Here is a 13,773-nt window from a genome sequence, read left to right as displayed (position 1 = left end):
TAGAGACGGGGTTTCACCGTGTTAGCCAGGATGGTCTCGATCTCCTGACCTTGTGATCCGCCTGCCTCGGCCTCCAAAGTGCTGGGATTACAGGCTTGAGCCACCGCGCCCAGCCTCAAGAAATCCAAAATTTACAATATGGACAGGAAAAGGGCAGAAAGAATGGAACACGGGGGCACACAGCAGTCTGGCTCTGTCGTCCCACCTCGTGGGCTGTGTGAGATGGAACAAGATGATACAAGCGCTTGGCCCCTGGAACATAAGAAGCGCTCAATAAATGCTTTGCCATTATGATTATGTGTGCCGGGTGCCTGGTACACAGTAGGTGCTCAATAAATCTTAATTCCTGCAAAGACCAGTCTAACCTGTGTCTGGGGGTGGCTGGTGGGCTGCTGGTGGGATGGTGGTTAGTCACAGGTAGTACTGGATGAGACAGGAGACAGCCATGGTCAGGGCCAGATCCCCCTCCCCACCCAAACACCTCTATTTCCCATTTTTCTTGTCATTTTCTCAAGAGCCTCATGAGGCAGAATAGAGCAGTGTTAACCATCCCCATTTTTCAGAAGGGGAAACTGAGGCCCTGAGAGTCACCCTTACTTAGGGCCCTTCAACCAGCTTGCAGTGGGTCCCTGGCTCTCCCACATCTCCTTCTGTTGGAGGTGGGAGCAGAGGGGCTGGGGTGCTGGGAGTGGGACAGTTCCTCAGAGGAGTGGCTGCATTTGCTCATAGGAAGTCCGAGGCAGCGGGGGCCTTCCAGGCCCAGGACGAGGGACAGTCACAGCGGCCCAGCCAAGGCCAGAGCCAACTTCTCCGAAGACAGTCCAGCCCTGCCCCCAGCAGGCAGGTGAGCACTGCCAGCTGTCTGGGGCCCCACACCCCAAGAGGCGGCCACTGCCTCTTCCCTCCTGCTAGAAGCCAGGCAGGGAGCTTGGACAGGAAGGTCCTCTATGAAAGGGTTGGAGTCCAATCATGGGTCTTCAGCTCTCCCCTCTCCCCAAGGGCCAGAAGCTCTTGGGAAATTGCACAAGACCTCACATTAGACCTTTGAAGACGGCCCGTGTCCCATGCTCTCCCCTTCCTTTACTAAGTACTGCTTTTTTTTTTTTTTTTTTTGAGATGGAGTCTTGCTCTGTCTCCCAGGCTGGAGTGCAGTGGGGCAATATTGGATCACTGCAACCTCAGCCTCCCGGGTTCAAAAGATTCTCCTACCTCAGCCTCCCCAGTAGCTGGGATTACAGGGGCGTGCCACCACACCCAGCTAATTTTTGTACTTTTAGTAGAGACAGGGTTTCACCATGTTGGCCAGGCTGGTCACTCCTGACCTCAGGTGATCTGCCCACCTCGGCCTCTCAAGGTGCTGGGATTACAGGCGTGAGCCACTGCACCTGGCCAATACTGCTGCCAATACTGCTGTCTTGAGCAGATTTCAGGGAAAGCCTTGATGCATGCATCTGGCTCTAAGGGCCCTCTCTTTCAGGGTGATTTGTATCTTTAACAAAACCCAGAGGGCGAGGCCCACTGCAGTGGAATGGGGTATTGGTGGTGGAGGTTCTGGCACCTGATAGCCCAAGCTGGAATCAGTATCTTTGAGAGGGGTGAGAAGCCAAGAATGGGAGCAGGTCTTTGCAGATCTTTTTCTGGAACTGAGGAAAGCAGGTGAAAGGGAGGAGCTGACCCCCAAGCGGGGAGGAGGGCAGGGACCCTGTGTGCTTTCTGGCCTGCTTTGATCCAGGCTGCTGTGTGAGCACAGCCTTGCCTCTCTGGGGGCCTAAAAGGCAGAGCCGGCAGCCAGGTCCCCAGAGAGAGAGCCTCACCCACCTCCTCACCTCATCCCCAGGTGACCAAGCACCCTGCCAAACAGGCAGAACTGACCTGGCGGAGCCAAGCAGAGCCCCCTCGTTCTCGGAGTCCTGAGAAGAGATCTGAGGGAGATCGGCGGCTCCAGGGGTCCCCGCCGCCTCCCAGGACATCAGCCAGGACCCCTGAGAGGGAGCTGCAGACACAGAGACCTCTGGAGAGTGGCCAAGCAGGCCCAAGACAGCCTCTGGGGGTGTGGCAGAGTCAGGAGGAACCGCCAGGGTCCCAGGGCCCTCATAGACACCTGGAGAGGAGCTGGAGCAGCCAGGAGGGAGGCCTGGGGACAGCCAAAGCCTTGGAGGGTGCATGGGGGGGCCCTCCTGGGGAGTACAGGGAGACCTGGGGACAGCCAGAGGCCTGGGAGGAGGCGGCCACCCATGAGCCCCCCAGAGAACTAGGGAAGAGAAGCCCACTCACAAGCCCCCGTGAGAACTGGGGAGGCCCCACAGAGTCCTCACAATCCAGGCGCCCTGGGACACCCACTACTGTGGGCTGGGGGGCAGAGGGAGCGCGTCCATACCCGCATGGCCCTGAGAGGCGACCCGAGCTTGACTGGAGGGACCTGCTTGGCCTTCTCCGGGCACCAGGAGACGGGGCCTGGGCCCGTCTCCCCAGGCTGGACTGGGAGGGCCTCTTGGAGCTCCTGCAGGCCAGGCTGCCCCACAAAGACCCAGCTGGACACAGGGATGACCTGGCCAGGGCTTCAGGGCCAGAGATGGGTCCCCCAGGCACAAAGGATGTCCCCGAGCAGGAGTCACACAGCCAGCCAGAAGGCTGGGCCGAGGCCACCCCAGTCAACGGACACAGCCCCGCACTGCGGCCCCAGAGCCCAGCCCAGCCGCCCAGCCCTGCCTGCGCCTCCACCCAGTGGCCAAAGACCAAAGTGACAAGAGGACCAGCGACCGTAACTCTGGCAGGCCTAGAGCAGACAGGCCCCCTGGGGAGCACTGCAGAGGGCCCCAGTTTGCCAGAGCTGCAGGTAAGGAGGTTCCCCCCTCCCAAGGGTAGCCAGAAAATCAGCCCCCCACAGCCAAGTCTCCTTGGAAAAGCCTCCCCTTTGAGTAGCCTCAGCTCCTGCATCCCCCTCCAGGCTCAGACCTCAGCCTCCCTGCTGACCACAACCCATCCCGACCACCAAACTGGCCCAACACTGATGATGAGCAACACCGTTTTAAGTGTTTATGGGCCAAGCCCTGATCTGAATGTTTGACGTGTACTTTTACCATTTAGTCTCCTTAGCAACCAAGTGAGAAATACGCTATTTATTTACAAATAAGGAAACTGACGCGCAGGGTGAAGCCACTTGCTGGTGGGGCATGGGCGAAACCCAGATCCGCTCAGTGCAGACCACACTGAGGCCTCAAGCAAGATGCCCTGGCCAGGGCCTGCTCCCCTCCTGGCTCCACCATACCTGGTTTATGTTGTGTCTGGTGGCACACACCTGACCCCACCTGGGACTATAGCCAGTGTGGTCATGCCCCTTCCCCTGGTGATACCCAGGTTCCTGAGGCCAGGACAGCCTCGCTTACCCTCTCTGGCCCCTACAGCTCCTCTCAGACACAGAGAAGGGGGTGCATCAATGCTCACTGGGTTCAGCTAGCTGCCAAAACAGGCTGCTTAAATGAGGCTCGTGTGAAGTGGGCCCAGTGCAGGCACACAGTAGGTGCTCACCCTTCCCCTGCTTCAGTGGTACTTTGGTGCTGCCTTGAAGCCCAGAACATTCTTCATCTGAAGATGGTGGGCAGGGAGGGTCCTGGAGGCCAGAGTCCTGCACCCTGGCGATAGCTCATTCGGAGGATGGTACATGGTTTTGAACACCAGCCTCTCTCCCTCTGTAAGATGGACCAATCACTTCTCTGACGGGCAGCACTGGGGTGCCATGGGGGTTCCTGCTTGTTTCTCCAAAGCCTCCTCATCTTGCTGCAAAGTCCGCTGCCACCTCCCCCAGGATGAGCAGGGCTTCCAGGCATCAGGGTGCACCCCGTGCTGGGCCCCAAGGCCTTGCCATATGTGCCTCAGGTGGATAGGAGGCAGTTGCCACTTGACAGATGAGGAAACTGAGGCTCAGACTCCTTAGGCATTTGCTGGGGGTCACACATGCATAGGTTGTGAGAAATGAGATCAAAGCATCCACTCCAAAGTTTGTGCTTTTATTTCTATTTTTTTTTCTTTTTTTGAGACGGAGTTTCACTCTTGTTGCCCGGGCTGGAGTGCAATCGCGCAATCTCGGCTCACTGCAACCTCCGCCCCCTGGGTTCAAGCTATTCTCCTGCCTCAGCCTCCTGAATAGTTGGGATTACAGGCATGTGCCACCATGCCTGGCTAATTTTGTGTTTTTAGTAGAGATGGGGTTTCTCCATGTTGGTCAGGCTGGTCTTGAACTCCCGACTTCAGGTGATCTGCCCACCTTGGCCTCCCAAAGTGCTGGGATTACAGGTGTGAGCCACCACACCCGGCCTAAGTTTGTACTTTAAGCCACCAGGTCACAAAGCTCCTGAGCCCATGGGAGGACTGGAGAATCCTCTCCCCTGTATTTCCGTGGCTTTGACGAGTTGACCCTCTGATCAACTCAATGCACGAACATCAGAGAAGTAGGGATAAGTGAGCTCGTCCTGCCCTCAGGTTGCTGTCAGGCTTGTTGGGAAGGCACATAGACCACAGGCAGCTCGAGAAGGACACGGTGCTGTGTCCCAGGGCATGCTGGGTGCTGTAGGCCGGCCAGGTCAAGAAGGAAGTGGTGACCCAGTTAGAAAGATTCTTCAGTTTCATGGTGAAGCTCAGGGTTCTCAGGAGGCTGGGAGATGGTGGCTGGGAAGGGATGGGAGCACTATGTGCTGAAAGGCATTTCACAGATGACAAAATGAGGAGCCACCAGGTCCTGCCAGGGCTCCAGCTGCTCCTCTCTATGATAATCCTTGGCTTGGCACAGCCGGGTGCGGTGGCTCACGCCTGTAATCCCAGCACTTTGGGAGGCCAAGGTGGGCAGATCATGAGGTCAGAAGATTGACACCAGCCTGGCTAACACGGTGAAACCCCATCTCCACTAAAAATACAAAAAATAAGCCAGGTGTGGTGGCGGGTGCCTGTAATCCCAGTTACTAGGGAAGCTGAGATAGGAGAATGGTGTGAACCTGGGAGGCAGAGGTTGCAGTGAGCCGAGATCTCTCGCCAATGCACTCCAGCCTGGGTGACAGAGCCAGACTCCATCTCAAAAAAAAGAAAAAAAAAAAGAAAGAAAGAAAATCCTTGGCATGGCACTCAAGGCTGGTTTCCCTTCCTTCACTCCGGATTTGACTCATGGCTGCTGAGCTGGCTGCAGGGCCTGTGAAGACATATCCCTACCTTTGCCCGTGCTCTTCAGCCCTCTTCAGCCACCAAACCCCTGCTCATTGTTCAAGTCTTAGGTCAGACGCCCTGTCCTGAGAAGCCTTCCCTGAACAGTCACTCCTAGTGATGGTTCCCTTCTGGGCTTGGCAGTTTTGCTTCCATCTGTCCATGCAACATCCATCTAATGGGGCTGTAATTTCCCCAAAAGCTCCACAGAAGCAGGATCTCTGCCTGCTTTATCTCTGTAACTCTGACTCTGGCCCAGGGCCTGAGATAAAGGAGGGGGCAGCTCAGTGGATGCATGCAAGATGGAGGACAGAGGGGTTAGTGGGTGGACAATGGATGAATGGAGGGTGACTGTGGGAATGGGTGATGGATCAATGATGCATGTTGAATGAATGATAAATAGACGCCTGTTGGATGTGTGTGTTTCCATCCACATAGTCTTTTCAGAGTATTTCACATTAGGTTAGAGATTTCACATATAAATACATATCTCCAGCCGGGTGTGGTGGCTGAAGCCTGTAATCCCAGCACTTTGGGAGGCTGAGACGGGCGGGTCACGAGGTCAGGAGATCGAGACCATCCTGGCTAACATGGTGAAACCCCGTCTCTACTAAAAAAGAAATACAAAAAACTAGCCAGGCGAGGTGGCGGGCGCCTGTAGTCCCAGCTACTCAGGAGGCTGAGGCAGGAGAATGGTGTAAACCCAGGAGGCAGAGCTTGCAGTGAGCTGAGATCTGGCCACTGTACTCCAGCCTGGGCAACAGAGCAAGACTCCGTCTCAAAAACAAAAAACAAAAAACACATATCTCCAGTGTTTCTTGAAATATCAAAAGATGTGGAAACTCTGGGCCCATCTTCCCATGGCAACAGCTGTCTGGATGGATGATGACGGATGGATAGCTGGGTGATGAATATATGGTGGTGGTGGATATATGATGGATGTTGCTTAGGTAATGGATGGATGAATGCTGGGTGGAATATGGATGGATGAATGTCACATGACAGACGGGGGACAGATGATGGAGATATGGATAGATGGATGATGGATGGAGAGAGGGATATATAGGTATTGGGTAAATGGATACATGATGGATCAATGGAGAGTGGATACATGAATGGGTGATAGACACTGGATGCTGGGTACATGAGAGGGTGAGTCATGTGGGACAGACACTGGATGGTTAGATGGATACATGGATCTACTGATGCTGGATGTTAGATGGGTGTTGCATGGACAGATGATAGAATGGATGGATGAGGCGGACAGATACATGCACCCTGGAGAATAAGTTAGGCTAAGCTGTGTTCTTTTTTTAATCTCCAGTTCCAACCAGAGGAGCCTGAGGAGTCAGAACCAAGCAGAGGCCAAGACCCCCTGAGTGACCAGAAGCAGGCAGACTCGGTAGTTGGGTCATGGGCATGGGTACACACGGTGGGGAAGGGAAGGGGAAGCAGGCTGGAGATGGGCTTCATTCCTCAGAAGAGCCCTGGAATCATCCAGACCAAAGTTGGCTTTCCCATGGGGTCATCTGTGTGCATGGTGGGGCCTTGAGAAGAGGAGCTCTGCAGGAGCCACCTTCTGGCTTGGGGACCTGGGTAGGTGGGTGGTCCTGGGGTCAGAACCCTAGGCCGTGCTTCTCATTTGCTGGGCCTGAAAAGGTCAATGTCTCTCCCTGGGCAAATGACGGTTTGGCCCCAGTGGTCTCTGAGGGAAGAGATCCTTCCGGTTTGAGAGGGCCAAGCCAGGCTGAAAGAACAGGGCTTCCAGGAGCAGGAGTCAGAGAGCTGAGAATGTGCCCACAGTCAGCTGGGCCTGGAGGGTCTCCAGGGTCCTGGAGGGGGGAAAGACATATGCGGGGGTGGGACCCACAGATGCTGCTCTGAGGCCTGGCTGCAGCTGGTGAACACAGCTCTGCCTGCCCCTCCCCGTGACCTGCCAAACAGACTGTTCTCATCACCCTCAGCCTCCAGAGAGGTGAGATCAGAGTTGAGGGCCATGGGACAGTAGGAGGTGGGGGAGGAGGAGACAGACTGTTTGGGGCTGTGTTTTCTGATCCTGCTCTTCCCCCTGGTGCCTCCTGAAGAGCCAGGTGTGGCAGGGAGTATCCGTCGGGCAGCCTGGCGCCCCCAAATTGGGCCCTGCCGTGAGTCAAAGCTGGGGGAATTTTGCCCAAACCCTCACTGTGCAGATGAGGAAATGGAGGCAGGGGAGTCGTCCCAGGTTACACAGTCAGTGGCTAGCTGTACTGGGACTAGAACCCAGCCCAGGAACCACCCAGTACTCTCTCTGTACCTCCACCTGCCCCCCACCCATGCTGCCCCCGTCCCTGCCCTGATTTCTTGCGTGGCTTTGAACGGCAGGGCTGTAATTTTGAGGGGTCCAGTACTCCCATCTGTGGAATGGGAGGGGACAGGGGATGCTGGTCGCTAAAGGTGCTGCCAGCCCTCCCAGGGGCTCCGACAACTTTGCTCTTCCTCTTTCTGGGCTATTTCTTCATACTTCCTGGAGCCAGAGTAGTGAATGAGGAGGAAACAGCAATGCAGGGGTGCCCCTCTAGTCTCCATGAAACGGGCCTGGCACATCAACGCGGAAAATATCTCAACCTACCCCCACCCCTAGGCAGCCTTGACTGGTCAGAACTGATAACCACCTCATTCATGCATCATTCACACGCACTCAGTGAGCACCTTCTGTATACCCGGGTGTGGGTCACAGGTGAGTCGGAGCGCCATCAAGGAGTTCAGTCAAGTGAGACAGTTGCATGCCTGTGGTCAGGGCTGTGATGGGAGACGTGGTAGCAGAGTCGGGGGCACCCCCACCCCCAAAACCCTCTTGGACCTGTGCTTTGATGCTTCAAGTTCCGCTTCCAGAGAGTGTGCAGATTCCAGAGCGAGGACACCTGGGCTCTCTCCTACCTTCCCAATAACCTGCTATGTGTGACTTTGGACAAGTGCCTCTGCTTCACTGGGGCCTTGGTTTCCCCAGCGAGGATGACTCCAAAGAGGGAGCATTTAGGGGCTCTGCTGGGCGTGTCTGTAGAAGTCCACAGCTCATTCCTTTTGCTTAAGCTGGGGTCACAAACCTAACGCCCTGAAGGCCAGGCAGGTAACAACAGTGAGAAGTGGGGGGACCGAGGGCACTCCTGTGACTCCTCGGTTCCAGACAGCTGTTGCCGTGGGGAAGACGGGCCCAGAGTTTCCACATCTTTCGATATTTCAAGAAACACTGGAGATACGTATTTATATGTGAAATCTCTAACCCAATGTGAAATACTCTGAAAAGACTAGGTGGGTGGAAACACACCTGTGGTCTGTACCCCTCCAGCTGGCGCCCGTGGTTTGACTTTAGGGTAATGACGTGCACACCTTCAAGGGTGCTGAGCCCTGGGAGCCTGCTCAGTCAAACACGACGTAGTGAGAACAAGTTAACTGGCTCTTGTCTCGGCAGTTCTGGGAGGAGAGAGAGATGGGAACACTGGGGCTCCGCGGAGGGGGGCACCACAAAATGGGCAGGGGAGGCTGTAGCCAGGGGTGCCTCCATCCCACCAAAGGGACCTGGGGCCAACACTGGACCCTGTTTGACAGGCAGACAAGAGGCCAGCAGAGGGCAAGGCTGGGAGCCCGCTCAAGGGCCGACTGGTGACCTCATGGCGGATGCCCGGGGACCGGCCCACGCTGTTCAATCCGTTCCTGCTGTCTCTGGGGGTCCTCAGGTGGCGAAGGGTAGGCTGGCTCCAGTGGGGGCTGGAGGGGTGAGGGTGGATAGACATGGGGAGGGGAGGGGAGGGAGGAGGGGGTTGTTAAGCAAAGGAGAGAGAGTGGGGGCTGAGGAGGAGGCACCTGGGGCCCTCACACGACAGGAGAGGTGGGAGCAGAGCTCTTAAACTCACCCTAGTCTCACCAAGCCAGTGGATTTTCCACTTCCGGGGCAGGCTTGGGGGCTGCTTTCAGCTTTTGGAGTGAGGGGTGATGGAATAATCTACACAGCTGAAAACTTCCAGTCAGCAACCTCCTCTCACCAGCCCTGGGCCAAGGGGGAGCCAGGTATGGGGGAAGGGAGAGCGGGCTTACAAGTGGCTCTGGGATTGCAAAGTGAGTCTCAGACCTGGGCCTGAGCCAGTTTCACAAACATCTGGCGTTACATAACCCATCCCCTGCCCAGAGAGGTCTGGAAACACTCAAGCCTCTGGCTAGGTTTTCCATAAGGGCAGGGAGCTGAGACCCGCTCCCTCCCACCCCCTTCACAGCAGGACAGAAGGGGCCTGGCCATCTCCAGCAGCCACAGGCTGGCTCATGGGGTCTCTTCTCTTGGTGAGAGGCTGATGCTGTTACTCACCGCTGTTGGCACTGAGTCCAGCATTAGGCTGGGCACTTCAGAGACAGTGTGCCCATTTTACAGATGAAGGGACTGAGGCCCAGGGAGGTGAGCTGACTTGCCTGAGATCGCACAGCTTGGGGTATAAAGGAGCTGATTTTCCTCATTCTCAGATGAGAGAAGGGGTGCAGCCAAATTCACTGAGCCTCGGTTGCCACATCTGTCTATTAGGAAAAAGTCTGTGGAGACTTAAGGCTGCAGAGAGGGCTCAGGGAGATCAGGATGCACAGAGGTTGCGGGGCTGCTGTTAAAACACGAACTTTCCCATCCATTTCAGAATTTCCTTTTTTTTTTTTTTAATTAAGAGGGAGTCTAGCTTGATCACCCAGGCTGGAGTGCAGTGACGCCATCTCAACTCACTGCAACCTCTGCCTCCCGGGTTCAAGTGATTTCCCTGCCTCAGCCTCCAGAGCAGCTGGAATTATAGGTGTGCACCACTGCATCCGGCTAATTTTTTTGTATTTTTAGTACAGACAGGGTTTCACCATGTCGGCCAGGCTGGTCTTGAATTCCTGACCTCAGGTAATCCGCCCACCTCAACCTCTCAAAGTGCTAGGATTATTGATGTGAGCCACCACGCCAGGTCTTTTTTTTAAAATTAAGATGGAGTCTGGTTCTATCCCCCAGACTGGAGTGCAGTGGCACTATCTTGGCTCACTGCAACCTCCGCCTCCCGGGTTCAAGTGATTCTCCCATCTCAGCCTCCTGAGTATGTGGTATTACAGGCGTGTGCCACCACACCTGGCTAATTTTTGTATTTTTAGTAGAGACGGGGTTTCACCACATTGGCCAGGCTAGTTCCTAACTCCTGACTTCAAGTGATCCGCCCACCCTGGCCTCCCAAAGTGCTGGGATTACAGGCGTGAGTCACCCCGCCGAGCCCAGAATTTCCTTTCGCTGCCCTTTGGGGTTACGGCACTGAGGGTGAGCAGGCAAGCACGGTTATCTGAGTAGTGTGGTGCCCTTAAGCCATGGGCAGGAATTACCTTGTCAAACTAATTAAAGGTCACCAACATACAGCACGTCTGGCAGGAGGGGGCAGGTAAGTCCTTGGTAGAGCGAAGGAGGAGTGAAGTGGGGAAAGCAGTCTGGGGTAACAATGCTGGTGATACTAACCAGCACTTATTGTGCGCCTACTACATGCCCAGCTCTGTGTTCACTGCGTGGCGCACCTAATTGCGTTTGATCCGCACTCCCAGGCGCGGTTAGACTCGTACTGTCCATTTTACAGATGACGAAGTGAAGCTCAGAGAGGGAGGGTCACTTGCTCCAGGTCACACAGGGAGCAAGGGGCAGAACAGAACTGAGATTCAAATCCTGCTCTGGCTGACCTCAGAGCCCAGTGCTTCTAACATGCCCCCTAAACCACTGCCTTCACATCCTGATCTCTCTGAGCCCTCCTGCGGCTCTGGGAGTCCCCACAGATTTTCCCCATTAGAAAGATGCGGCAACTGAGGCTTGGTGAGTTTGGCTACAGTGGTTCTCTCATGTGGGAGTGAGGGAAATGAGGAGCGAGGGATGGAACTGCCAGTGGGGCCTCCCAGTTACACAGAGCAGATTTAAACTTCTCTTGGGCTGAAGCAGTGAAATTAGCCCAAGGCCAAGAGCCAGAAAGCCTGGCGTCAATTCTGGCTTGGCCCCTAACTTGTGTGCCCTGCTCTGAGCCTTATCTCATTATTCTCAGTAGAGTAACAGTTTGAGACTGGATAACCTCAAAGTTCGGTAGCTCTGGTCTTTGCCAGTTTAATAACTCACCCCTGGGTCCCTGAGGCTGTGTCGTCTCTGACCTGCCAGGATGAGTTGTGGTTCCTTCATCGGTGTATTCATTCATTCGACCCGTGCTTATGGAGGATGTACTGTGGGCCTAGGCCCTACGCTGGCTTCCAAGATGTAGACAAAAAACATTCCCGCCCTGGCCACTGGAGCACAATTAGGTGAGGACACTGACATGTAACTGATGAGAACAGTGTGGTCATCACTTTAGTGGGGAAATGTACAGATGTAGGGAGCAATGGGCCAGCAGTTCCTAAGTCTGCTGGGGACACTTTGACTTCCTTTGGCCTAAGACTTGAAGGAAGAAATTTTCCAGGGCAACAAGCATTGGGAGGGGGAAGGAGGGAGGGGGAAGGGGAGAAATAGAGAGAGAGAGAATCAGTGTGTGTGTGTTGGGGTATAGAAGACAGGAAGAGAAGTGTTCCAGGCACAGCAGAGAACATTTGCAGTCAGGGGACAGAAGGACCTGAATTATTCTGGGAATAAGGGAGGGGGAAGGGGAGAAATAAAGAGAGAGAGAATGTGTGTGTGTGTGTGTGTGTGTGTGTGTGTGTGTGTTGGGGTATAGAAGACAGGAAGAGAAGTGTTCCAGACAGAGCAGAGAACATTTGCAGTCAGGGGGTAGAAGGACCTGTCTTATTCTGGGAATTCCTAAATTCCTAGTAGTCTAGTATTGTGTATCTTTTTTTTTTTTCTGAGATGGAGTCTCGCTCTGTCGCCCAGGCTGGAGTGCAGTGGACTGGAGTGCAGTGGCGTGATCTCCCCTCACTGCAACCTCCGCCTCCCAGGTTCCAGCGATTCTCTTGCCTCAGCCTCCGGAGTAGCTGGGATCACAGCCACATGCCACCACGCCTGGCTAATTTTTTGTATTTTTACTAGAGACGGGGTTTCACCATGTTGGCCAGACTAGTTGAACTCCTAACCTCAGGTGATCCACCCTCCTCGGCCTCCCAAAGTGCTGAGACTACAGGCATAAGCCACAGTGCCTGGCCTCCAGTGTTGTGTATCTCTTTGGTTATTTATTGTATTTTGCAAAATTGACCAAAGTATGTGTCTCTCCAGCCTGTCAAATGTGAATCTGGAAGGCCAGGATGACAGGCGGGAGCCAGGTTGTGATGGTTCCTGTCTGCCTAGAACAAGAATGTAGCACTGATCTGTCAGCACTGGTGATGTGTGGAAGAACTTTGAGCAGGGAAGTGGTCTGGTCACTGTGTTGAGAGTACTGGGGGGAGTCACAGCGGCCAGAAAAGCCTGGAGGAGGCTGGTGCTGTTAGGTGCCCAGGGCACTAGGCCAGGACCCTGGTGGTAGGTGAGGTCTCCTGCGTGTTCATTCATTCTCCCAAGGACTGACTGCCTGAGTGAGGTGCAAGGGTAGGGTAGGAAAACTCAGCCCGGGGTGCTAGAAGGCCAGTTTCTAGAGTTAGATGGACTTACCCTTGGCCTCATTCCTCATGGTGGAGAGACTCCTGGCAGCAAATGCTGGGAAAGAACTTCAGTTCCCTGGGCCTCCATTTCTTTATCTGCAAAATGGGAATAGTAATTATAAAAGCAATAACTTTTTTTTTTTGAGACGGAGTCTCACTCTGTCTCCCAAGGTGGAATGCAGTGGCACAATCTCTGCCCACTGCAACCTCCGCCTCCTGGATTCAAGCGATTCTCCTGCCTCATCCTCTCACATAGCTGCATTACAGGCACCTGACACCACGTCTGGCTAATTTTTGTATTTTTAGTAGAGACAGGGTTTCACCACGCTGGCCAGGCTGCTCTTGAACTCCTGATCTCAAGTGATCCACCCACCTCAGCCTCCCAAAGTGTTGGGATTACAGGCATGAACCACCCCGCCCGGCAAGAGCAATAATTTTTGAACCCCAAATCGAGATGGCAGAATAACTGAAATGGCAATTATTCCAAGCTTCCCTAAGGATAGCTAATGAGGGATAAAGAGGTTGTCCTAGGTGCCTTACTTGAATTAACACTTAATCCTTCCAGCAACCTCATGAGGTAACAGCATTACCCCATTTTACAGAGAGTGAAATTGAGCACCGAGAGGTACCTGCTTAAGATAACACTAGGTTGTAATCCCCGTGCCACACGAGCTTCCTAGTGCATTGAGCAACCAATTCCACCACGGTCCCTCCCCACCTGTAGGAAAAGAGCATCTAACAAACGGCCCAGGGTTCTGGGAACCTGAGCAACGGGTGCACGCCCACACCTGAAAAACCCAAAACCAAAAAAGGCCCACTTGTGAGGAGTGGGTATTGGGAAAGACCCTGCCATCCAAGAACTCACTTTGTGTCCAACTTACTCGCTAGGAATTCCGCCTCTTCCTGTGCGACCTCGGGCAAATCGGCTCACCCCTCTGAGCCTCCGTTTTCTCATTAGCAAAATGAGACCTCCCTCCTAAGTCTGTGGTGAGGACGAAAATCGACTCTTGG

General features: G+C 54.5%; 1 protein-coding gene across 1 annotated transcript in view; it reads left to right on the top strand.

The window, feature by feature from the left end:
- TRIOBP (TRIO and F-actin binding protein) overlaps positions 1-13,773 on the top strand; it is a 98,707-nt gene that overhangs the window by 52,704 nt on the left and 32,230 nt on the right. Inside the window, exons 8-11 of the mRNA XM_011925681.1 lie at positions 730-844; positions 1,838-2,836; positions 6,515-6,592; positions 8,776-8,913. Coding sequence (XP_011781071.1) covers positions 730-844; positions 1,838-2,836; positions 6,515-6,592; positions 8,776-8,913 — 1,330 coding nt within the window. The remainder of the gene's footprint in view (positions 1-729; positions 845-1,837; positions 2,837-6,514; positions 6,593-8,775; positions 8,914-13,773) is intronic.

Source organism: Colobus angolensis, unplaced genomic scaffold (genome assembly GCF_000951035.1).
Source record: "Colobus angolensis palliatus isolate OR3802 unplaced genomic scaffold, Cang.pa_1.0 Scaffold65, whole genome shotgun sequence".
NCBI lineage: Eukaryota > Metazoa > Chordata > Mammalia > Primates > Cercopithecidae > Colobus > Colobus angolensis.
Note: the sequence above shows the minus strand (reverse complement) of the source record. Positions and strands in the feature narration are given on the sequence as shown.